A 23,824-nucleotide genomic window follows, 5' to 3' on the forward strand; every position below is an offset into this window, starting at 1 on the left:
TAATCTTAATTTTGCCTAATACTATATTAAATTTGTGGAAACTTTAATTTACTGAATTAGTTTACAGTAGTAGGTGAACCGCATATCCAGTTTCATTAATCTTTATAAAAGGGGTCTTACTGGCAATTTTTTCTTTTCAAATAAGTTCAGATTGGCAAACTGTTGACTGAATTCAAGGGAAAGCAATGGCTTTCTGAAGTATCTTTGAACAGGTTTATTTTTGTAGCAAGTAGAAAAACAAAAGAAAGCCAAATGCTTCACTGAAAATAAAAGCAATACTTATTTTAAGACCAGTATTCATGAAATGTCACATTATTGTATTTAAATGGCAAGCTGCTATTAACATGAAAAATACTACTCACAGTGGATGTTACAAGGGAATCATTAACTAAAGCCATACTAGTATTCTTTGTGTCTTTTCAAATTTACACCCTGATTTGGCCTGGTTATTTCTGATCTTTTCTCAGCTTGCTTGATATATCCCAGGATGAAGAACTCAAACGGGAGAAACAAACAATTCCATGTATTTGGAAACTCCAAATCACTACTTCAAGCCTATTCCAAAAACACAGCCTCTAAACATAATAAAGCCGGTGTTTTGAAATTAAACAGCACTGAAGACAAGACCTTTAAAATAAACAAATACTTTCACATTTCTGGGGGCGGAGCCAAGATGGCGAAGTAGAAAGACGCACATACACATAGCTCCGAAGACACAAACCACAGAACGGCTAGAGGGGACCAACCCAGGGTGAATTCTGCACCCAGAGACCACGGAATATTGGAGCGAGGGAGATTTCTGTTCCGGAGAGACCTGCAAACCTCTCGCGGGGGGTCCTTCGCGCCGTAGACTGGGCGCCGGGACGGGGAGCAGAGGGCAGCCCTGCCGCGGCCACGACACCGTGAGGAAAAGATCTGAGAGGGCTATGGGGACGGGATCTCCAGCGGCCACGCGGGACCCCCCACCCACAGAGGGACCTGAAAACCCTCGCAAAAGGTCCGTCGCGCTGCAGACGCGGCTCTGAGAGGCACAGATCTGAGAAAGCTCCAGAGACAGGATCTCCAGCAGCGGCACAAGCCCCCCCACCAACAGGTGACTGACGGGGGTAGTTGAGAGAGTCTCTTTGGCGGGTTGAGCGGGGAGTGGGGTGCTCCCATGGCTCGAGCCCCCCCAGGAGATAGAAGCTGAGAGGCGGCTACAGACAGGGGCTCCCCAAACGGGCGGGAGCCTGGATCCATTGTGGAAGGTCTGTGCATAAACCCCCGGAGGGAACTGAGCCAGAGAGGCAGCCCTACCCCTGACCATCTGAACTTAATTCTCACACTGAATAGCAGCCCTGTCCCCACCAAAAACCCTAAGGTGGGAAGCAGCATTTGAATCTCAGTCCCCAAACGCTGACTGGGAGGACCAGGAGGCGAGGTGGGTGTGAGGAGAACATTCAGAGGTCAGGTCACTGGTTGGGAAGAATGCCAAGAAAAGGGAAAAGAAATAAAACTATTGAAGGGTACTTTATCGGAGAAAAGACACCTCCTCCCTTCCTTTCTGATGGGGAGGAACAATGCTTGCCATCAGGCAAAGACACAGAAATCGAGGATTCTGTGTCCCAGCCCACCCAATGGGCTCGGGCCATGGAAGAGCTCAAGAGGAATTTTGAAAATCAAGTTAGAGAGGTGGAGGAAAGACTGGGAAGGGAAATGAGAGGGATGAGGGAGAAGCATGAAAAGCAGACCAGCTCCCTGCTAAAGGAGAACCAAAAAAATCTTGAAGAAATTGGCACCCTGAGAACTAGCCTAACTCAGCTGGCAAGGGAGGTGCAAGGGGCCAATGAGGAGAAGAATGCTTTCAAAAGCAGAATTAACCAAATGGAAAAGGAGATTCAAAAGCTCAATGAAGAAAATAGATCTTTCAAAACTGGAATGGTACAGATGGACGCTAAGGACTTTATGAGAAAGACAGATATCTCAGAACATACCGCGCAGATTCGAAAAATGGAAGATAATGTGAAATATCTTATTGGAAAAACAACTGACCTGGAAAATAGAATCAGGAGAGACAATGTAAAAATTCTGGGACTACCTGAAAACCATGATCAAAAGAAGAGCCTAGACATCATCTTCCATGAAATTATCAAGGAAAACTGCCCTGAGATTCTAGAACCAGAAGGCAAAATAAATATTCAAGGAATCCACAGAACACCGCATGAAAGAGATCCAAAAAGAGAAACTCCTAGGAGCATTGTGGCCAAACTCCAGAATTCCCAGGTGAAAGAGAAAATATTGCAAGCAGCTAGAAAGAAACAATTCAAGTATTTTGGAAATACAATCAGGATAGCACAAGATCTGGCACCCTCTACATTGAGGGATAGAAGGGAATGGAATAGGATATTCCAGAAGTCAAAGGAACTAGGACTGAAGCCAAGAATCACCTACCCAGCAAAACTGAGTATAATACTTCAGGAGAAAAAATGGTCTTTCAATGAAATAGAGGACTTTCAAATTTTCCTGATGAAAAGACCAGAGCTGGAAAGAAAATTTGACTAACACAAGAATGAAGAGAACCATGAAAAGGTGAACAGCAAAGAGAAGTCATAAGGGACTTACTAAAGTTGAACTGTTTACATTCCTACATGGAAAGACAATATTTGTAACTCTTGAAACATTTCAGTATCTGGGTACTGGGTGGGAGTACACACACACACACACATGCACACACGCACACATACATAGAGACAGAGTGCACAGAGTGAATTGAAGAGGATGGGATCATATCTTAAAAAAAAAAATGAAACCAAGCAGTGAGAGAGAAATATTGGGAGGAGAAAGGGAGAAGTTATATGGGGCAAATTATCTCTCATAAAAGAGGCAAGCAAAAGACTTATTAGTGGTGGGATAAAGAGGGGAGGCAAGAGAAAAACATGAGGTCTACTCTCATCACATTCCACTAAAGGAAAGAATATAATGCACACTCATTTTGATAGGAAAACCTATTTCATATTACAGGAGAGTGGGGGATAGGGGCACAAGCAGGGTGGGGGGGAGGATGGAGGGGAGGGCATGGGGAGGAGAATGCAATCCGAGGTCGACACTCATGGGGAGGGAAAGGACCATAAGAAAATAGAAGTAATGGGGGACAGGATAGGATGGAGGGAAATATAGTCAGTCCTATACAACACAACTAGTATGGAAATCATTTGCAAAACTAAACAGATATGGCCTATATTGAATTGCCTGTCTTCCAAGGGGAAGGGGTGGAGAGGGAGGGAGCTAAAGAAGTTGGAACTCAAAGTGTTAGGACCAAATGTAATGTTCTTACCACTGGGTAACAAGAAATACAGGTTAAGGGGTCAAGAAAGCTATCTGGCCCTACAGGACAAAAGAGAAGACGGAGACAAGGGCAGGGAGGGAGGATAGAGGAGAGAGCAGATAGGTCACAGGGGCAAATAGAAAGCTTGGGTTTGGGGGGGGGGGGAATAAAAGTTAAAAGTTAAATAAAAAAAAAATAAATAAAAAATAAAAAATAAACAAAAATAAAAAAAATACTTTCACATTTCTAATTTACCTTAAGTGATAACTTGAGGATCAGAAGATGCCACAGATTGTGATACTTTGGCTTATAAATTAAAAATAGGTTGATTTACTTGGTTGTCTGAAATAAAAATTCTATGTCAGAGAACAAAATGCTTCAGGTTTAATTACAAGTTTTGAAATAAGTTACACTGGAGAGCCTCAATACTTAGATCAACAATGCATTACTTCGTAATGCATGCAAACATAAAGAAAACCTGGGAAGACACATTAAGCCACACAAATAACTCAGTTTTATTTTGTGGTAAAAAATGTTTAAAAAAACAAATAAACAAAATGCCCTCTCTTATGTTGGCCAATACAAAAGTAAAAGGAGAATCTGAAAGGACTGGAATTTATATTTTAAAAATATTTTACCCATGTGCTAGAAACGATCAAAGAGTAAGATTTCTATTATTCAGACTATAGTTTCCTGCAAAGATTCTATCACATAAGAAGAATATATATGTATATATACATATATATGTATACCTATACAGTCATAGGTAGGATATAAAGTAAGACTATTACTGATAATTTGGCAAGGTGATAGAAATTTCAGTTTTATTATATTCAATACAAAAAGGTCCTTGAATTTGACAACTGACCTTTTTCAAGGTTTTAATAGGCAGAACCATATTGGAGTTACTCATTCATGTATTATATACATAAAATACATAGATTACAGCACAAAAATTAAAAACAGTGGCTTTGTACAAGGTTTTGAAATGCCATTAGAGACAAAGTTGGAATCAGTTTGCTTAGAAAAATCCCCACCCCTCATCTCATTTCTTTTAAAATAAAGGTACTCACATGAACCCATCCATTTACATTTAAAGTGTTCATAAATTTCTCTGATGGATAGATAGATGTAAAGTGTAGTGTAGCATACTAACTTTTTTTTAGGTGGATGAATCAGAGAGAGTTCACAACTAGCCCAATTATGTTTAGTACTCAAAAGAATAGCAAGATTATGCCCACTTTAACCTAAAGTCCTAATCCCATAAGAGGACTTCAAAGTTAAGCTAATGGCTCAACATCTATGTCTCTTTCAAGCAGAATTCCACAACTTTAAGGTTTTGCTTTACCCATAATTTTTTTAAAATCAGATTTTCTTCATTATTTCTTCATCATTTCTTCGGACTTAGAAAAAAACAAAATAGGAATCTTTTTTTTAATTTAAGAATTAAAATTCAGTTAATACATTTCAATAAGCAAAAAAAGAATACAATAAAAATGTGAGTGCCTGCATTTTTGCTCAATCTACTTAACAGATAAAACAAGTGAGAAGTAATTGACAATAAAAGACAAAAATAAAAGTATCAGCACTGCTAAAAAAAATAAGAATCACAGGTTTCACATATTTGCTGAATCTTCTCTGTTATCATTATGGAAGACTTGCAATCTTCAGTTCCAGCACTGTGATACCCAAAGGAGATAGAAATACAGGTTTGAAATGACTTGATAGTAAAATCTGACATTGGGAAATTCTATAAAACTTGAGAATATTTCTCTTCTGGTGAGGATCTAACATAAAGGAAAGGGAACCCACATGTGTATTCACAGGGCCAGAGAGTACAAACTTTAAAAAATTGTCAAATCCATTAGATAACATCTGTAGCTGTCTTGGAGTGGGAAATCAATAGCAATGCAAAATCTTCATTTTGCAACGAAAAAACCATGTTCTGCTTGTATATATAAATTCTTTTGAAAGGATTCTAATCTAAGTACTTTCCAATACATGTTAGATCATTATTTGTGCCAAATACAAAGATACTAACACAAAAAATAAGACTTAGGTAACTACCTGAAGGAAATACGCCAAACATTTAAGTGTGAATTTCACAATTTTGAAAATTAGTGTCTTAACACTTCTATAATTCACAATTATGTTAAAAGCAATGTTATGCCTCTTTAAAAATATATCTGTTCTTTTAACTTAACCAAGAGGAAATAAGTGAGTCTACTCAAGATGCATTAATTTAATGATATACCATAAATGCTTTTTTTTCCCCTTCAAAATCCTAAATGAAAAGTTTGTTAGATCTAACTAATATGAGAAGATAGGCTAACTGTAGTTTTTCTTCTTAAACACTGAACTTGGTGCCATCTCCAGTCATCTTGATCCTTATCTTGCCAATGGACCCACATGGCTTTGGAGGAGGGAATGAGACTGGTGACTTTGCACAGCCTTGCCTCACTTAAATCCAATTCACTTGCAAATCATAACATCACCTTTCTGATGTCATGGTACCGTTCAAAAACAAAGCACAAACAATGAGGTTTAGACACTACTGAGCTTTGGAAGATGTGTCCTAGAGGAAAGAATCGAAATGAATTATGGAATTACATAGGCAGTAAATGGAAATATTTTAACTACTTGAAAAAATTACTCAGGATATCAGATGTTTAAAATAATCCCTTTTCACCAGGGCTAGAGATAAGCATATTTTGACAGCTGAAATACTGTTCTGTACGAGATGTTTAGTCTCCTTGACAATTTCTCGACAGATTATATTTATCTGAAATGATTAGCTTAACTAATTGAACTCCCCACAAGGAACTATACAGATTATGAAACTATGTTTTATATGTAATACTCTATAACAATAATATCAATGTGCCATCAAAAAATGTGATTTTGTTTTAACTTTAAGAATTCCCCAAAGAATAGTTCTTTCCCCCCTCCAAGAATATTAAAGATGATCGCATTTGTGAAGTTTTAGGCAGTGTGCATCATGTTGTTTATGAAGCTTTGTATTTCTTTTCTATCTTGTAGAGCACTATTATCTTTATTATATAAATTAAATTACTCTAAGGGTAATCTGATAACAAATGATTTTAGTAATGGGCAATTAAGGCATATGGGGAAGCAGGGTTTCCTCAAATAGCTAACAATTTATCAAGTCCAACAGGAAAAGATTCTTTATTACAAATCACAAGGGGAAATATTAGATGAAGATAGTATAAACTACTCTGCACAAGAATATCTTGACTAGTGTAATTTTTATTTATTACATCACAATAAAATTATGACTAAATTCCACCATAAAATCATGAAGTATTTGTAGTATTGTTCAGCTGGTGGCAATAATTTATTTAGTAATTATAAGATTGCTCCTCTGGAATTAACTGCCCCTGTTTTATCCAACATTGTGTTGTCTAAGAGCCAGTTTAGGACGTTAGGTTGGGCATATGACTGTAAAAAATGGTGATTTTATTTCAGAGCCCCCAGAGGCTGTCGTTGTGTCCTATCAGCTTTTGGCGAATAAGACTTTAGTCTCAGTAGGCCTTCCTTGGGTTCACTGATTGGAATGCTGCCTCTAATGCTATCATATCCTCCTTAGTATGTTGCTCAAAAGTAAGATGTAACTTTCTGGTTTTCTCTTGTTTTTGTTCTCTTATTACTTGCTTGCAGAAATCAAGTTTTCTTGTCTTCCTATCTGATACATCTTCCTATCCAATATCCAGCCCTTAATTTCACTACCATTCACAAACCTGGTTTTAAGGAAGGCAATAATTATTTGCTTCTAGGAAAAACCTCGAGCTTGCTAATGTCAAGAGAATATTGAGCAAAGTAGACCACAGCAAGGTAATTCCTATTTTTTTTAAAAATGATACTAATACTTTTCCTAAGTGATCCCAAAATGTTTTGCCTTTACACAGGTTGTATGAGAAACAAGAAATTTGTGGGGGAAAGAACATTATTCCTTTGTTTCCACTTTTAAGTTCATCTTCATTGGGAGGACAGAAAAGATGCAAAGATAAACTGTCAAGCACTAAAATGATATTTTGTGAGAATTTTTTCATTTGTGACAGAGAACCTCAAAGAACTACTTTTTAGAAAACTATTTTCTCTCCTTTCTCTTTTAACATTTGATAGTAAAAGGGTCAAAACTTTAGAGAAGCATTTTGTGAAATCTCAAAGCTTAGCTAGTTTTTCAATAAACATAAAGGCAATTTGTGGAGATCAAAAGCATTTCTGTGAGTACTTTTTATTTTCTCTTTACTCTGCTTATGGCCCAAAGCCAATTTTATTTTATTTTATTTTGAATTATGGGAATCTGAGAAGGAAGCATTTTAAAACTCAATCCCATTTATTCACAGCTAGGAATTTGATCTTTAAATCTTTGTGAACACAAACACTTGACCAAGATTATAAAATGTTTCCCTATAATATACCACAGACAAAAACAGACCATTTCTTCTAACTATTCAGTGGATTCAGTGTTCTTCTTCCACCTGGCACTCAACTGTTACAACTCCCTTTCCTTACATTCTCTGTGAAATGTCAGCACTTCTGTTTGGACTACGGGTCATGTAATCAAAGTTTCTTTATGTTAAAACTATTCACCAATTTTTTCATATGTTCTTTTCTACTATAATTTTTAACTTCTTTATGGTCCTTTCTTAAGTCTCACAGGAATGTCAATTTTCTATTTTCTTCTTGTGTTTCTGTCACCATTTCAGTCACTTCTCCCACTCTAAATCCAAAGGCATTAAAAAAAAATTGTTTCACTTGAAGTAAATCTTTGAGTGATTGCACGCAACTATTCTTTCCAACACCTGCTCATCATGACAGATTTTTCAAGAAGTGAGAATTGTGACACAAAACAGTAATGTAGTCAAATATGATCTTGCATTAAAGTCACCACCTCCATTTACTTATTCTCAGTTAACTGATATCTGAACAGATAACTCAGTGTGGACAGATTTCATATTTTTTTAGATTGAACAAGAATATTATTGCTTGGGGTAAATTAAAAATTTTACATGCTATGCAGAATTAGTAATACATGATGTAATACTCATGTCAAAACTGGAATGAGAACAAGGCGATGCTTTTCTTTATTTCATATTTATTGAAAGATAAATCTAAGTAAGGAAATGTTCAGAATAAAGTAAAATGTTGTACAGTATCCACTTCCTTTACATAGTTATTAAGTTCCTTTAACAATACTTTATAGGCTTACCGTTAGGTTAATACCTCTACTTAAGTTATAATTTTGTTCACTTTAAATGTCCAAATCAAATGAGTTCAGTCATTTTTCTGCCTTGAGCCTTTTTTTCACATAAGCATACTTTTCAAAATGCACTTGAAATTCTGATCAGTTTTGATCTTCAATGATGTATGACAAATCCAGAATCAAACTGGCTGTCTCCACAGCAACTTGTAGGCCGTGAAGCTTTGCAGTAAAACAGTCCAAAGTCAGATGGCCAGTGGAGTGTGTGGCTTGCTGGATAGAAGAGTTTTGTGGAGCAAAAGAATGAGTGTCTTGTAAAAGGCACCAGTTTAGTTCTTTCTGGTTATCATAGAGTCCACAACCACATTTTGAAACCAAGTCCTGCCATTTCATATTTGAGGAAAAATCTGGTTGAATTGACCAAAAGTGTCCATATTTCTTATCAGTAAGAATTTTACCCTTATCATGCTCTAGAGAGCAAGCAACAGATTGTAGTGCATTGCAAAATGCATTAACAACTCTTTTATATTCTGTTTGGGTATAGTCATTGGCTTTGAGAAAGTATTCCGGAACACTGATACCCTGAAATGAAATAAAGACATTGCAAAGAGATACATGCAATTAAATAACTTTTAAAAGATTAGATAGTCTTGTAATTTTTTCAAAAATTGAGTATTTCTGTTGAAAATCTCATTAAAGTAACTTTTGCTATCAATTAACCTAATTGTTGGGGCATATTACTAAGAAAGCTACGTGGGTTACTTGAAATAATAAACAACTTTGGGAAAGTTGCAGGGTTGAAAATAAACCCATATAAATACTAACCAAGCCCAACAGCAAGAACTAGAAAGAAAAATCCCATTTAAAGTTACAGTAGTCACTATAAAATATTTTGGAGTCCACCTGCCAAAATACACCCAGGAATTATATAAACAAAATTACAAAATATTTTTCACACAAATAAAGTCAGATCTAAGTAATTGGAAAAACATCAGTTGCTCATGGGTAGGCTAAGCTAATATAATAAAAATGACAATTCTATCTAAATTAATTTACTTATTCAATGCCAAACCAATCAGACTACCAAAAAATTATTTTCTAGAGCTAGAAAAAATAATATCGAAATTCATCTGGAAGAGCAAAAGGTCCAGAACATCAAGGGAATTAATGAAAAGAAATGCTAGGGAAAATGGCCTAGCCATACCAGATCTCAAATAGTATTATAAAGCAGCAATCATCAAAAAAACCACTTGGTACTAGCTAAGAAATAGATGGGTAGATCAGTAGAATAGGTTGGGTTCACAAGACACAGTAAGTAGTTCATGATTATAGCAGCCTACTGTTTGATAAACCCCAGCTTCTGGAATAAGAATTCACTGTTTGACAAAACTGCTGGGAAAACTGGAAAAGAGGGGGGCAGAATCCGGGCATAGATCAATGCCTGACACCATGTACAAGAATAAAACCAAATAGTGTATACGATCTAGGTATAAAGGCTGATACTATAAACAAATTAGGGGAACAAGGAATAGTTTACTTGCCAGATTTATGGAGAATGGAGGGATTTATGACCAAACAAGAGATAGAGAACATTATGAAATGCAAAATGGATAATTTTGATTACATTAAATTGAAAAGTTTTTGCACAAACAAACCCAATGCAACCAAGATTAGGAGGGAAGCAGAAAACTGGGCAAGAATTTTTACAACTAGTGATAAAGGCCTCATTTCTAAAATCTATAGAGAACTGAGTTCAATTACAAGAATAAAAGGCATTCCCCAATTGACAAATGATCAAACGATATGAACAGGCAGTTTTCAGAGGAAGAAATTAAAGCTATATGTAGTCATATGAAAAAATGCTCTAAATCACTATTGATTAGAGAAATGCAAATCAAAATAACTCTGAGGTACTATATCACACTTATCAGACTGGTTAACATGATAAAATAGGAAGATGATAAAAGTTAGAGAAGATGTGGGAGAATCAGAACACTAATTCATTGTTGGTGGAGCTGTGAGCTGGTCCAACCATTCTGGAGAGCAATTTGGAACTATGCTCAAAGGGCTACAAAAGTGTGCATACCCTTTGACCCAGCAATATCACTTCTAGGGTTATATCCCAAAGAGATCATAAAAATGGGAAAAGGATCCACATGTACAAAAATATTTATAGCAGCACTCTTTGTGGTGGCCAAGAACTGGAAATTGAGGGGATACCCATCAATTGGGGAACAGCTAAATAAGTTGTGGTAAAAGAATGTAATGAAGTGCTATTGTATTATAAGAAATGATGAACAGAAGGACTTCAGAAAAACCTGGAAAGACTTATATGAACTGATGCTGAGTGAAATCAGCAGAACCAGGAGAACATTATACACAGTAATAGCCACAGTGTGCAAGGACTGTTTATAAGAGATTTAGCCCTTCACATTAATGCAATGACCTAAAACATTTCCAAAGGATTCCTGATACAAAATGCCATGCACATCCAGAGAAAGAACTATAGAGTTGGAACTCAGAATGAAGCAGATTATTTTCTATTTTGTTATGTTTTGTTTTGTTTTGGTTTTTCTCATGGTTTCTCCCCTTCATTTTAATTCTTCTATGCAACATTACTAATGTGAAAATGTGTTTAATAAGAATGTATGTGTAGAACTCATATAAGATTGCATGCCATCATGGGAAGGGAGAGAGGAGGAAGGGGGAGAAAAATTTAAAACTTATGGAAATGATTGATAAAAACTGAAAACAAATAAATTGATTAACCAAAAAAAAAGTATTCCTTCCAGGATTAAAAAAGGAAGCTACATGGGTCAGGCCATAACAGTTTTGTTCCATGGTAATGGAACCCATATGGCACATAATCATTGTCAGCCATCTCAAAAGCATACATTAATCACTAGTTAAGGTCCTTGAATGCAAGTAGAGAGGGATTAGTGAAGATTTATCACTATCAGAGAAAATCAAATTCATTTATGTTGACCAGAAGTGGTTCCTTCACAGAAAAAGGACAGTATGTCATAATAATATGTTTTTGAGACATATGATAAAATTCCAGAAGGGAAATGTGAATATTTTTGCACTGATTAATACTTTTAAGTAAATGCAATGATTTACTCAAAATGGAACCCCCAAGATTTGATATTTTAAAAGTAAAAACTGAGGGACATATTACAGAAGGCAGTTCTGGGAGACAAGAATGCCTGGGTTCAATTTCTACCTCTGACATATACTTGCTGAGTGACCCTGGGCAAATCACTTCCTTGTATTGCTCTAGGAAACTCTTTAAGATTTCAAGTTGTAGAAAAAGTGCTGACAGCCATTGGTAAGAAGTGTTTTCTCACCTGGAAGTTCCTTATATCAATGAAATCATAGGTTCAGTCCTTATTCCTATCCCTATTTAATTTTTACTTTAATTCTTAAATTATTTTTTGCCACATGCATAAAGAAGAAATCTGAGTTGGAACAGATGGCAAAAATTTAAAAATACTGAGGGATCAATTTTCAAGGAAAGAATCCCATGAGAATGGAAAATATCTTGAAAAGTTATTACCATAAAAAACAGTGACAACCAAGATTTTGTAATCTTTATGAGCATGATCTGTATACATTTCAAAGGTATATATGAAAATATAAAGTCTTCATAGGTTATTGCTACAGTAGACTGTATCTTCACAATTGATTTAGTAATACAGAGAATGTCAGATGCCTCTGTGCTTACTCTTCTAGCGCCCTAAACACGACATAGTCTTTTCACTGATATTTAGAGTCATACATTTTCAAACAAAGCTAATGTGTAGTTTTGTTTTGTATGACTATGTTTATTTGTGACATCGGGGAGGGTATGTGTTCATTTTTCATTCTTTGGGGGGGACGGAGAATTGTGACAGTGATACCATAAAAGGAAGAAAACAGGAAGCGTGTCAATGAATAATTAAAAAAGGAAACTGAAGAGGGTAGGAGATGTTCAGAAAGAGAAAAAGAAAAACAGGGTCATGTTGGAACTACCACATTATATCTGAATTACACACAAAAAAAAGCAAAACAAAAAGCAAGTTGTAAGTCATGGCAAAAAAAAAGACAAACTATACATAACAGAGGTTTGTAGTTTCATGTGCAATTCCCTTTTTTCTTTTTCTTTGTATATTAAAATATTTATTGATATTTTAAAAATTCATAATAAGACTATTTTTAAAAATTTTTACAAAGATATTTAGTCTCTCATAAGACATCAGCCTAAGCAACTCAGAGAGGTAAAATCAAGTGGATGAAAAATGCATGTTGCCCAGGTACATGCAGGTAGCTAAGTCAGGCCATCCTTCTGTAGAGTTGGGATAAAATATGCAGATGGAAAATAACGAGGTTTCAGAATTAGAATAAGATGGATAAAATTTGGGAAGTTGACTAGAGCTTTCAATTACCTCAAACTATTCAATGACATTAAAGTATATATATTTTAAATACTAATATTCTACTGATGCTACAGTTCCCAGACTACAATGATCTTCAATGAATCAAATGGCAGGAAATCCAAAAGGCAATGGAAAGGGGCAGAAAGGACATATGGAAGCTGAAATAACATATTATGCCATTTTTTACAAGCAAACTGTTGATGAACTATGTCAAGGACACACATGATTAGGAGGTAAGCTGGTCATATACCGAGAACAAGGTATTGCCATGGTATCCATAAAATGTAAAAAGATCTAGAGAAAGTTATCAAGGAGATGCTCTTTGGAAAATTTATGGAAGAAAATGAACAATAATTACACAAGATAAAAAGGTATGGTTGTATTTACAGTGGTGGAAGAAAGTGTCCACAGTGATAATATGGTCCTGAATTTTTAAAAATATATGCTAAGTCCTACAGGAACAAATATAAATAGGAATGAATTAATGTATAAATGAAGGATTTGATGGGTGCCCACAATATGCATAGCACTATGCTAAGTTCTAGAGATAGAAATAGGTAAATCAGACACTCCCTGGTCTCAAGGAGCCTGCATTCTGATGGGGAGGGTAGAGCTGGATCATGAAATAAAAGAGCTTACAAATTATTAGAAAGGAAAAAAAATTACATATACCAGTAACTATGATTTAAGGGAGAATATAATAAAAGCAGAGGGGAGATTTATGGAAAATGTTGGGAGAAATATGAGGAAAAGATCACTTTCAGATGGAGAAATGTGAGCCCCAGTCACAGAAACAGAATTTTGGAGTTGGAAGGGGTCTTAGAAGCCATCTAATCTCTATGTTCCTGAGCAAAGGAAAACATGCCCAACACATGGTCATCTAACCTTTACCTGAAGATCTTTTTCTAATTTCAACATGCTCCAAAAAGCTACCATTGACTAACTCTAATCTCATTTGAATACAGTTACTTCAGAATCCATTCAGTATGTTAACGTATTTATTTTAATAAGGACTATAGTTTTTTTATATTTTTTCATCAGATTGGAAATTTAAAGATTCATGACTTTATATTTTCCCCTTCCTCTGAAACATCTAATAGATAATCTCTGAACACAGTAGTCTCTCAAGAAATATTACAGTTGACCTAAGATTGAATAGCAGACATGGAGTTAACATTTGAACTCTCCTAGATCCATTTCCAAATGAATAACATAGATATCCTTTAAATTAGATAACCATCCATATAACTCTTAACACTGTCAAGGATTTTTTTTCTTTGTTAAATATTCTGATGATCACTTATGTGTGTCATTTATACTACCAATGTTTAAGGATAAATTACATATAAAATTACATATATTTAATACTAACTATACTGAGATTCAAAAGGGATTTCATTATCTTGTGACATCTCACTAAGCATATATTTTCCAACCCAGTAGAAACTCCACAAATCAACGTTTGTTAAATTTAACTGTACTGTACATATGCAGAATTATTAAAAAATTTCAGTTCATAGTATTCAGAACTCACATCTGGTAAAACCAACATTATCTGGAAGTGTAGGAGATGAGATATACTAAAAGGGCTAAAGAGCTGAGTACAATACTTTGATATACTGATGCTAGATGTGAAATGGGCACTTAAACACCCCAAACTTCCTCTGTTGAGCACCTACCCTTTGACAATACATTGCCTCAAATTTTTTGCCCACTCCAGTCCATCCTACACTATTGCCAAAATGACTTTCATTAAGTTTAGACCACACTCCTCTGCTCAACCAACTCCAGTGGCTTCTTAGCACATCTAGGATAAAATAAAAACTACTCTGTTTAGCATTTTAAAGCCCAGCACCACTTGAGTCCAACCTCTCTTTTCATCTTTGTTGTACGCTACTCCTAACTCCATCTTCTACAACCCTGCTTTTGAGCAACTCTTTTCCATGTCTAAGAGGAACTGCTTTTGCACCATCTTTTATCTCATAGCATCCCTTTCTTCAAGGTGCTACTCAAGTAACAGCTTCTGCAGGAAGCTTTTCATGTTCCCTTCCACTGCTAACGCCCTCCTTTCCAAATAATTTTGTATTTTAACTATTTTGTGCCTGCTTATGCTTACTTACTTTATAGTTATTCTGTATGAATGTAAGCTCATTGAGAAAAGGGATTGTTTCATTCTTTGTACAGGTATCACAAGGACATAATAGATATGTAATAAATACTTGTTGAATCATTTTTTAAAAAAATAGTAAAAATTTAATTATATTGAGAGACAAAAATTATATATTATAAAAAAGTTTTTAAACAATGTCTCATAATTAATGACTACAATTTTGGGTACTTGGCAAAGTGCTAACAAAAACTAATTAGCAGTTCTTGGTCATGCTGGATCCCAAAGACACCTCCAATATTCCTACACATGCACTGACATAGCTGAAAGGTACAAAGGGTTTGCAGATTCTGATGTTGGGTTCACTATAGGAATTGACCCAGTGTAGTCAGGGTCTTCTGGTTCTCTTTCCAGTAGATATACCTGTCCTTCAGGTTGCAAGAGGTAAGCCTAGGGAGTTTGGGGAGTAGTGTCTATTTTTTCTACTGCTAGACACTTGAGCCCCCATCAGCTATGTCCTCCCCATTTGTGTAAATCTGTTAGTAATTCCACAGTTCCATTTAATCACTTAATATCCATTAGCTTTTACAAAAGGTGCTTTCCTTCAAAGATTTATACATTTCCAAGTGTATAAGCATTTCCTCCAACACTGGGGGCATCCACCACTTTGGTCTCTGGGGGAAGATTAACTGATTCTTGTTCATTGAAAATTGCAATTGGAATCACCTCAGTTAAGTGTTAACTTAGGGACTAGGGGTCACAGAAGCTGCACAGGAAACCAGATGAATAGCTGCAATGTGGCAGAGAGCCAAAAGGCTACATGGTATGATGAAAAAAAAAAAACAATTAGAATTGAAGTCAGAACCCAGGTTTGTGACTTCCTCACATATGACCTTGGTCAAATGACAATGCCACTCTAAGCCTTGTTTTTTTATTGGTAACTTAAGAGGGCTACACTGCATGATCTCTGAGGTATCTTCAAGCTCTAAATCTATGATTTATGAATCAGATATCAGCATTAAATGTATAGGGTCTTAATAATCACTTTAAAAAATGGATTTGAGAAATATCTATAACAATCCATAGTTTCTCTTCTTTGTTTCCCTGGTGCTATCTATTGAGGAAGCATCATATATTGAATCATGAAATACTAGGAAAGAGTTAAGAAGACTTGGATTCAAATTCTGATGTGGACCTGGAAAAGTCATTTTATTTCTCAGAGCTCAAGGTTTTTCACCTGTAAAATGAGGGTTGTGGACTTCAAGATCCTTTCACACTCTAAATCTATGATTCTATGATCCAATCGAACACTCAATGAAAAAAGTGGGATTCCGAAAAGCTCAGGCATTTGTTTAAAGTCCCAAGAGGAGGAAGCAGAAGGTGGTATTCAAATCTAGGTCTTAAAACTTCCAATACAATGTTCTTCCTACAATAGCACACTGTTTAAAGAGGCTTGTTGTATGGAGAACCTACTCAAGTGATTTGCTTATTCACTAATAAAAACAACTGTGTAGTGTAATCCAGCTGATTGAGAAACTTACTCTTGAGGGGGTTGAAACTGAACCCACAATCTAAAAAGAAGGAAAGCTAGTGTAATCTCATAAGATGAGTTAAGGCTTACTTACCTTCTGTCTTATAAAGGAGGCCAAGTGAGTTTCAGTGCAGCCACCCCCCAGCAAAGCCAAAGGTTCCTTGATTGTTAATTGTAAGACATGCTGTGCTGTTTGACATGCAAGCTGAAAAACAGAAATGCATCCACCAAAGTCAGAAGTTGCTATCATTCCCCAAAAGAAAAAAAAAAGCCAAACCCAAAACCTTTCAAAAGAACACAAGAAGGACCCAATAATCCAACTGTAATTTTCAAGGGACAAGAGTAAGCTTTGGCATTGCTCAAATGCCAACTGAAATGGTTTTGGCCAGCAAATAACAGAAGCTGCTAACATGTACCTATTTGCTCAACTCTTTCATGATAGGTAACACAGTACTGTAGGAAGGGACCTGTCCTTAGAGTCAAGGGGTCTGGGTTTGAATTCTGTCTCTCATGTTGAATACCTGTGTTAGTACAGAGAAGTCACTTATAGGCACTGAACTTCAGTTTCCTCATCTGTAAAGTGATGAAAATACTTGTACTAACCTCGTGAAGAGGTTATTGTGGGGGAAAATACTGTAATTTTTAAATAGTTTTTTTAAATGTCAGTTATTATTATACACAAATAGGCTTCAAACAGGATGGTTTTTAAAAGTTTAGAAACCAAAGTATTAGCGATCCTTCTGTAATTAGACTTGACTCTTCTGGACAACAGTACTCTATAGAAAATATGGATCAGATTCCTTTTGAGAAGATATAGCCACAACCTTGAAGGAGGAATAGGAACAGAGACTGGATCTGTGTTTTCACTGGATAGGGAACCCTTGGATGAGGAACCTCTTACTGAACAATGCAAAACATCATCTTCTCTGCAAATTATCATCTTTAAAGAGTATGTGACACACAGCCATTATGCATCAGCTGTAGGATTTGAACTGAGCACCTCTTGGCTCTAAAGCCAGTTCTCTATCCTTTTCACTGGACTGATTATCACTAACCTTGAGGTAACAAAGAAAATTAAAGCCTTATGCAAAATGATGATACAATTGAATGCACTTATTGTAAGCAACTTTGCCTTTCTTACCTCTGCTATTTTTGTTTTTTGATGACAACTGATAACATTGTGAAGAAAGAACAGTTCATCTAAGGATAAAAACCCCATAGTGCCCCTCTTATTTCCCTATTTAAATTCTATGCTTTCATGGGGAAATTCAAGACTCTTGACCTACCTTTAGTTCATTCCAGGCAGTCTCATTTCTGTTACAGAGAAGCAAACTGCAGACAGTTGAATCATTAGGAATTAAGTGAAAGTAGTGTTTTGAACCAAAGTTTGTGGAGCACAAATCCTTCACACATCCATAACTTGTAGATGAGATAAAGCTCAGGGAACCAATACGTTGTGCACCTATTCAACAAAATAATTTAAATTGAGAACACTTTTCTCACAAATGAGTAAACATGAAGCTAGTTTTATAAAAGATACAATTATACTAACACTTTACGTATTTGTTTAAGGGGAAAGTGGGAAAGTGTGAATTAAGTCTGAATTATATACTATTATAAAAGAACACAATTTTATTTGTTATATTTATTAGGAATGCTGTAGAAAGGATTCATGATTTTGGTAGACATTGGATGATGTGGCCTAACATACTGTAAAAGTAGGCTAATAAATTGTTAATGAGTTCCTTTGGGGATCTGAGTTTGATGACTGATCTTACCGAAACAGATTTTTAATCGGGACAAGGCTGAGAGGCATAGGGGAGAAAGGGATGGATTTAGAGTCAGAAGTGTTGGTTCAAATATCAGCTTTGTTACTTGCTTTTTCTGTTACCTTGAACAAGTAATTTCCATTCTTTCAGCCTTAAATTCCTCATCTGTAAAATGATGGGGTTGTATTAGGTGACCTCTGGACTTTCCAGGTAAAAATCTACGATTCTGTGTTCCTTCACATTCTTGTTTGAGTTATGACTTTTACTTTCAGTTAGTTCAGCTGGGTGGACCATGGTATTCATGGAGCTTTTTGGAGGAACTTAATTTTCTCCCATTATAATTTTTCTTAATCTTTTTTTTTTTAACTTATTCACTGGATAGTAATAAGCTTCAGTTCAGCTCCATCCAAAGGAGACAAAAAGACAAAAATGAAAACAGTTCCTAATTCAAGGAGCATATATTCTACTGGAAAAATCTAACAAAGAGATAAGTAAATACAAAGTAAATTGAATAAGAGAATGCTAATAAATAGGGAATCATAGAAGGCTGAACAGAGAAGAAGGCACTGAGATGAACCTTTTAGGATGAACCCTTTAAACGGAATGAGGAGGGAGTACATTCCAGGGATAGGAAAACAGTAAGATCAGTCATCAAACTCAGATTCCCAAAGGAATGCATCTTATAATTTATTAGCCTACTTTTACAGTATGTGAATCTATATAGTCCAACATCTGCCATCTAGTCCACTGTCTGCCAGAGGCAAGAATCAAAAGGTCAGGTTCAAGGAACAGCTAATAGTCCAGTTAGGCTGGAACACAGCTCATGTAGGGAAATAGGAAATAATCTTAGAAAGGCATGAAGGAACCAGACTCGGGAAAACCTTAAATGTTAAAAGGAACATTTTGTATTTTAAACTAAATATAATTAATTAATAAGCACAATTTCCAAACATTTAAAGAACTATATTTTTAAAAAAGAAAAATCAATACAAAATGTACATTATTAGGAAAATAATTTTAAGACAACTTTGTCCTTATAATCTCTCTATAGCATTTGATTCTACTGGCTACCATTTCTTCCTGGAAACATAATCTCTGAGTTTTTTTATTACACTATTCTCTGCTCTCTTTCTGCCCCTCATTCTCCTTTGCTGAATTATCATCCATGTCACCCATTATATGCCTCCTCACTATACACCAGAGCACTGTCCTATTCTCTTCTCTCTGCACACATTCTTAGTGACCTCATAAGGTCCCATGGATTTAATGATAATTTCTGTGTGTATGACTCTCACTTCTACACATACAACCCTAGTCTTGCTCCTTAACTCCTGTTCTGCTTCACTAAATGCCAACCTGACATGTGAAACTGGATATGCCATACACATCTTGAATGGAACATGTCCAATTAGAACTCATTACCTTTCCCCTTAAAACCATCCCTTTCCCAAACATCTCTTTTTCTTTTCAGTGAACAACTACACTCCTAATCACCCAGTTTTTAATCCTCAACTCCTCTCTCTCCCCTCCATCCTACATATCCAAGTAGTTGTCAAATCTTGATTTTACCTTCACAACAGCTCCTCTTTCTCTCTATTTACAATGGACACTCCACCCTAGTTCAGGCTCCCATCACTTATCTCCTGGAATACTACCAAAAGCCTCATAAATACTACCAAAAGTCTCCTGCCTTAAGTTTCTCCTTTCTCTAATACATCCTACACATGTCTGAAAAATTATTTTCCTCAAGCACTAGTATTGACAACTTTGCTATCTCTAGTCAATAAACTCCAGTGGTATTGATTTTGACCTTAGAGCCAGTGGTATGACTGAATACACAAAGCTAATATAGAAATAACACCAATGTTGGTAAATAATCCTTTATTATCTCTTAAAATAATATCCAATTTTTTTGTGTTGTTATTCAATACTTTCCACATCTGACACTCAATAAATAATTAGGCATGGGTCTAACCATGTTACTTTCCTGCTTAAAATGCTTCAGTAGATCCCTAGTGTCTCTAAATATTCCCTGCATTGTCTACAAACTACTTACTTTGGCATTAAGAGGTAGGTTAAAAGGGAGAATAATACAAGGGAAGGAATAATCACAAGCAAACAAACTTCCCGATCATAAAGGAGGATTAAAAGAAAAAAGCAAAAAAACTGGAAATAAAAGAGATGGTTATCAGCTGGGGAATGGCTGAATAAATGGTGTTATAAATGTAATGAAATATTATGTAGTAAGAAATGACAAAAGAGATGATTACACAAAATCCTGAGAAATATGAGCTTATACAAAATGCAGGAATCAGAATAATTTATACAATGCCAAAATTGTAAAGAAAAACAACTTTCAAAGATCCAAGAATACTGATCAAAGCAAAAACTAATCATATCTCTAAAGGACTTAGGTAGAAACACATTATTCACCTCCTGATAGAGAAACGATGGACTCAAGATGCAGGAAAAGACATACATTTTGGGACGTGATCACTGTGTGGATTCATTTGTATTGATTATGCTTGTTTACTACAAGGATTTTGATTTGTTTTCTTTTCATCTTTAATTGAGGGTTGGTGGGCAGTTGGTTAGTGATGGCAAAAAAGAAAAGAAAAAGAAAGAAAAAAAGGAGGACCACTAAAACATTTAAAGTAGGGCATATAAGAAAATAGACGGAAGTTCAGTATGGGCAGGTGGGTGGCAAAAATGGATACCACTAGACCTGGAATCAGGAAGACCTGGGTTCAGATGCAGCCTCCAGCACTTACTGGCCGTCTGACCTTGGGCATGTCACTTAACTACTGTCCATCTCAGTTTTCTCATCTGTAAATGTGGGATAATAATATCATTTTCCCAGGGTTTTTGTGAAGATAATATTTGTAAAGTACTTTGTAAACTTTAAAGCATTTTATAAATCCTTTTGTTATTATTATTATTCAGAAACATAGTCAAGCAGGAGAAGATAATTTTATTTATTTTTAAGGTAAGATATTTTAAACATAAAATGACAACAGTAATTAACTCTGACCAAAGAAAATCCACAGAAATTACTTTGAACAGTGGAACATATCTCCATATGTATTTCCATCAGAATTAGGAGCACTATCCAAATATTCTTAATGAAAACTATTTTTTTATTGGAATGGAGTTGTAATGGAAGTGCCTTGGAGAGAGACTTAAGCATATGCAGACATTCTGTAACTGTTTTGGTCTGCTAATCCAGACCATACATAGAAGTCTTTTCTGATTTGTTGCCAAAACATGAACTGGAGATGCTGTCCAAAGTCCTTGGTTACTTTTGGTCATTCTTTTGGGCCACATTATTTTTGGCTTCTCTCTCTTGGTTTAATGCCTTTGCTGATGGTGTTTGGTAAGAGGCAATTCTTTATGGGGAAAGGCCTTAGGTCTTTTCTCCTCTGTGGCTGATACGCAGCCCAGGAAATAGGTCTTGATTTCTTATCTCTGGGTTTGTATTTTTCCATTTTAGGTGACAGAATTGGAGATTGGCATTGTGAGCTGTTTTTTAATTTAATCATAGTTATTTTTGTGTTACATTTTAAGTTCTGAACTGTCTCCTCACCCAACATTACAGAAGGCCATCATCTGACACTGACATACTATATCTATAATATACTTTTATAAGTATCTATAATACATATTTTTTTAAAAGCAAGTAGTATGGAAGAGATTCAGTTTCCTATACAATCTTGATATGCTTTCATTCATCATATATGTATATATATGTATGTACATGTATATTTAATATGTTTGGGGTTTTTTTTGGTGATTAAGTTAGAATAAAATAATCAATTTTTTAAAAGAGAGTCATATAGACTCTGTTCTCCACTTCTCCAATATCTCTTTTCTTCCTCTCCCCCAAATCCTTCTCCTTAACCACTGGAGCTTTCTTTCCTATCCTTAATCAAATTGTCAACTTACTTCTACCCTCAGGAAGAGGCAGCTACATGGCACAGTGGATAGAGTGCTGGACCCAGAGTCAGGAAGACTCATTTTTGTGACCTTGGTAAGTTACTTAACCTTACTTGCCTCTGTTTACTCATCTGTAAAATGTTATAGAAGAACATGACAAACCACTCTAGTATCTTTGCCAAGGAAACTCCCAAAGGTGTCATGAAGAGTTGGACTTGACTGAAAACCCTCAGGAAGCTAAAATAAATTGAACTTCTTTCTATACCAAATCCCACATTGGAACCCCACTGAAGACAATATTATTACTGTTCAAACCTTTTCATACAGTTATTTAACTTTAATTTGACAAATATTAAAGACTAGAGAGGACCCAGCAAAATTTGGGGAAGAGTTAAAAACTGACAGACATTGTTACAACCCAACTTGGACTAATGATCAATTAGTGAAATATATTTCTATTCATGTGCTGCTGTACAAAAGCTGGAGAAAATCAGAAATCTGTGCTGATGAGTCCACTACAAATTTTTGTTTGTAACCTCAACTGGACCCCCTGCAGCAAGGCAAATTTTCCTAATTGATTAACAATTCCCACTTGGAACAGCTTTCTCCAATCTTTTCATCCCTTCTCAAACCTCCTCCCACCCTCTCAAGCTGAGAACCTTGTCTCATATTTCACATATTTTCACTGAAAAAATACAACTATTTGTTGAGCTCCTCTTCTCTCCCTCATCTTAGTTTACTTAGTTGCTTTCTGACACTATCTCTTTTGCTTATCTCACATTAACACATGTGAATCCACTTCATTCTGGCTTATCCATCAGATTGTCTCCTTTGTCATCCCCACTTTTTCAATAAACTTCTATCTCTCCCTGTCTACTAGCCACTTCTCTAGTGCCTAAACACATGCTACTAAACTTAGGTGTCCCCCAAGGCTCTATCCAGGGCCCTCCTCTCTTTTTCCTTTATATTATTTTGCTTGGCAACCACATCAGCTCCTGTGGATCTACCATCTCCATGCAGATGATTCCAATTTTTAAAAAAATCTAGCCCTAACTTCTCTTTTGAACTCTAGTAATACATCTCCAACTGCCTATTTGATGTTTCAAATTGGATGTCCCATGAATAACTTAAACTCAACATATCCAAAACTGAACTCATTCTTTTTACCATCTTTAAGGCATTAAAGAGCATTGAGTCTGTCCATTCAGCTGGTTTTGAATCCATCTAGTTGTCATACTGTGTAACTTTCATTTTTCTATCTTTTCAATAATATTAGTATGTGATACCTTATTACTTTGTTAAAATCCAGATAAATCAATTAAATAGGTATTTATTAATTTACCACTATGTGCCAGGCACCATGCTAGGTGATGTTTATAGTTAGCTATACCTATAGCATTTCCTGATCTACCAGTTTAGCAGCCATGTCACAAAAGAAACTATTAAACCTGGACTGACCTATTTTTGATGAAGCCATGCTAAATCTTTGGATTCAGTGCCTTCTTCTCAGAGGATCATTAACTATCTTCTTTATTGACCTA

The 23,824-nt window shown here is 35.6% G+C and overlaps 1 protein-coding gene across 2 annotated transcripts in view; it reads right to left on the reverse strand.

Moving 5' to 3' along the window:
* MKKS (MKKS centrosomal shuttling protein) overlaps positions 1–23,824 on the reverse strand; it is a 171,281-nt gene that overhangs the window by 142,530 nt on the left and 4,927 nt on the right. The window contains exons 2-4 of one of the 2 annotated variants that reach the window (XM_072634456.1): positions 17,868–18,043; positions 16,676–16,786; positions 8,407–9,110 (exon numbers count right to left, since the gene is read on the reverse strand). In XM_072634456.1, coding sequence (XP_072490557.1) covers positions 8,673–9,110; positions 16,676–16,786; positions 17,868–18,043 — 725 coding nt within the window. In that variant the 3' untranslated portion in view covers positions 8,407–8,672. Of the gene's footprint in view, positions 1–8,406; positions 9,111–16,675; positions 16,787–17,867; positions 18,044–23,824 lie in introns of those variants that run through there. The other variant, XM_072634457.1, reaches the window with a different exon arrangement.

The sequence above is a fragment of the Notamacropus eugenii genome, chromosome 1, assembly GCF_028372415.1.
Source record: "Notamacropus eugenii isolate mMacEug1 chromosome 1, mMacEug1.pri_v2, whole genome shotgun sequence".
Classification (NCBI taxonomy): Eukaryota; Metazoa; Chordata; class Mammalia; order Diprotodontia; family Macropodidae; genus Notamacropus; species Notamacropus eugenii.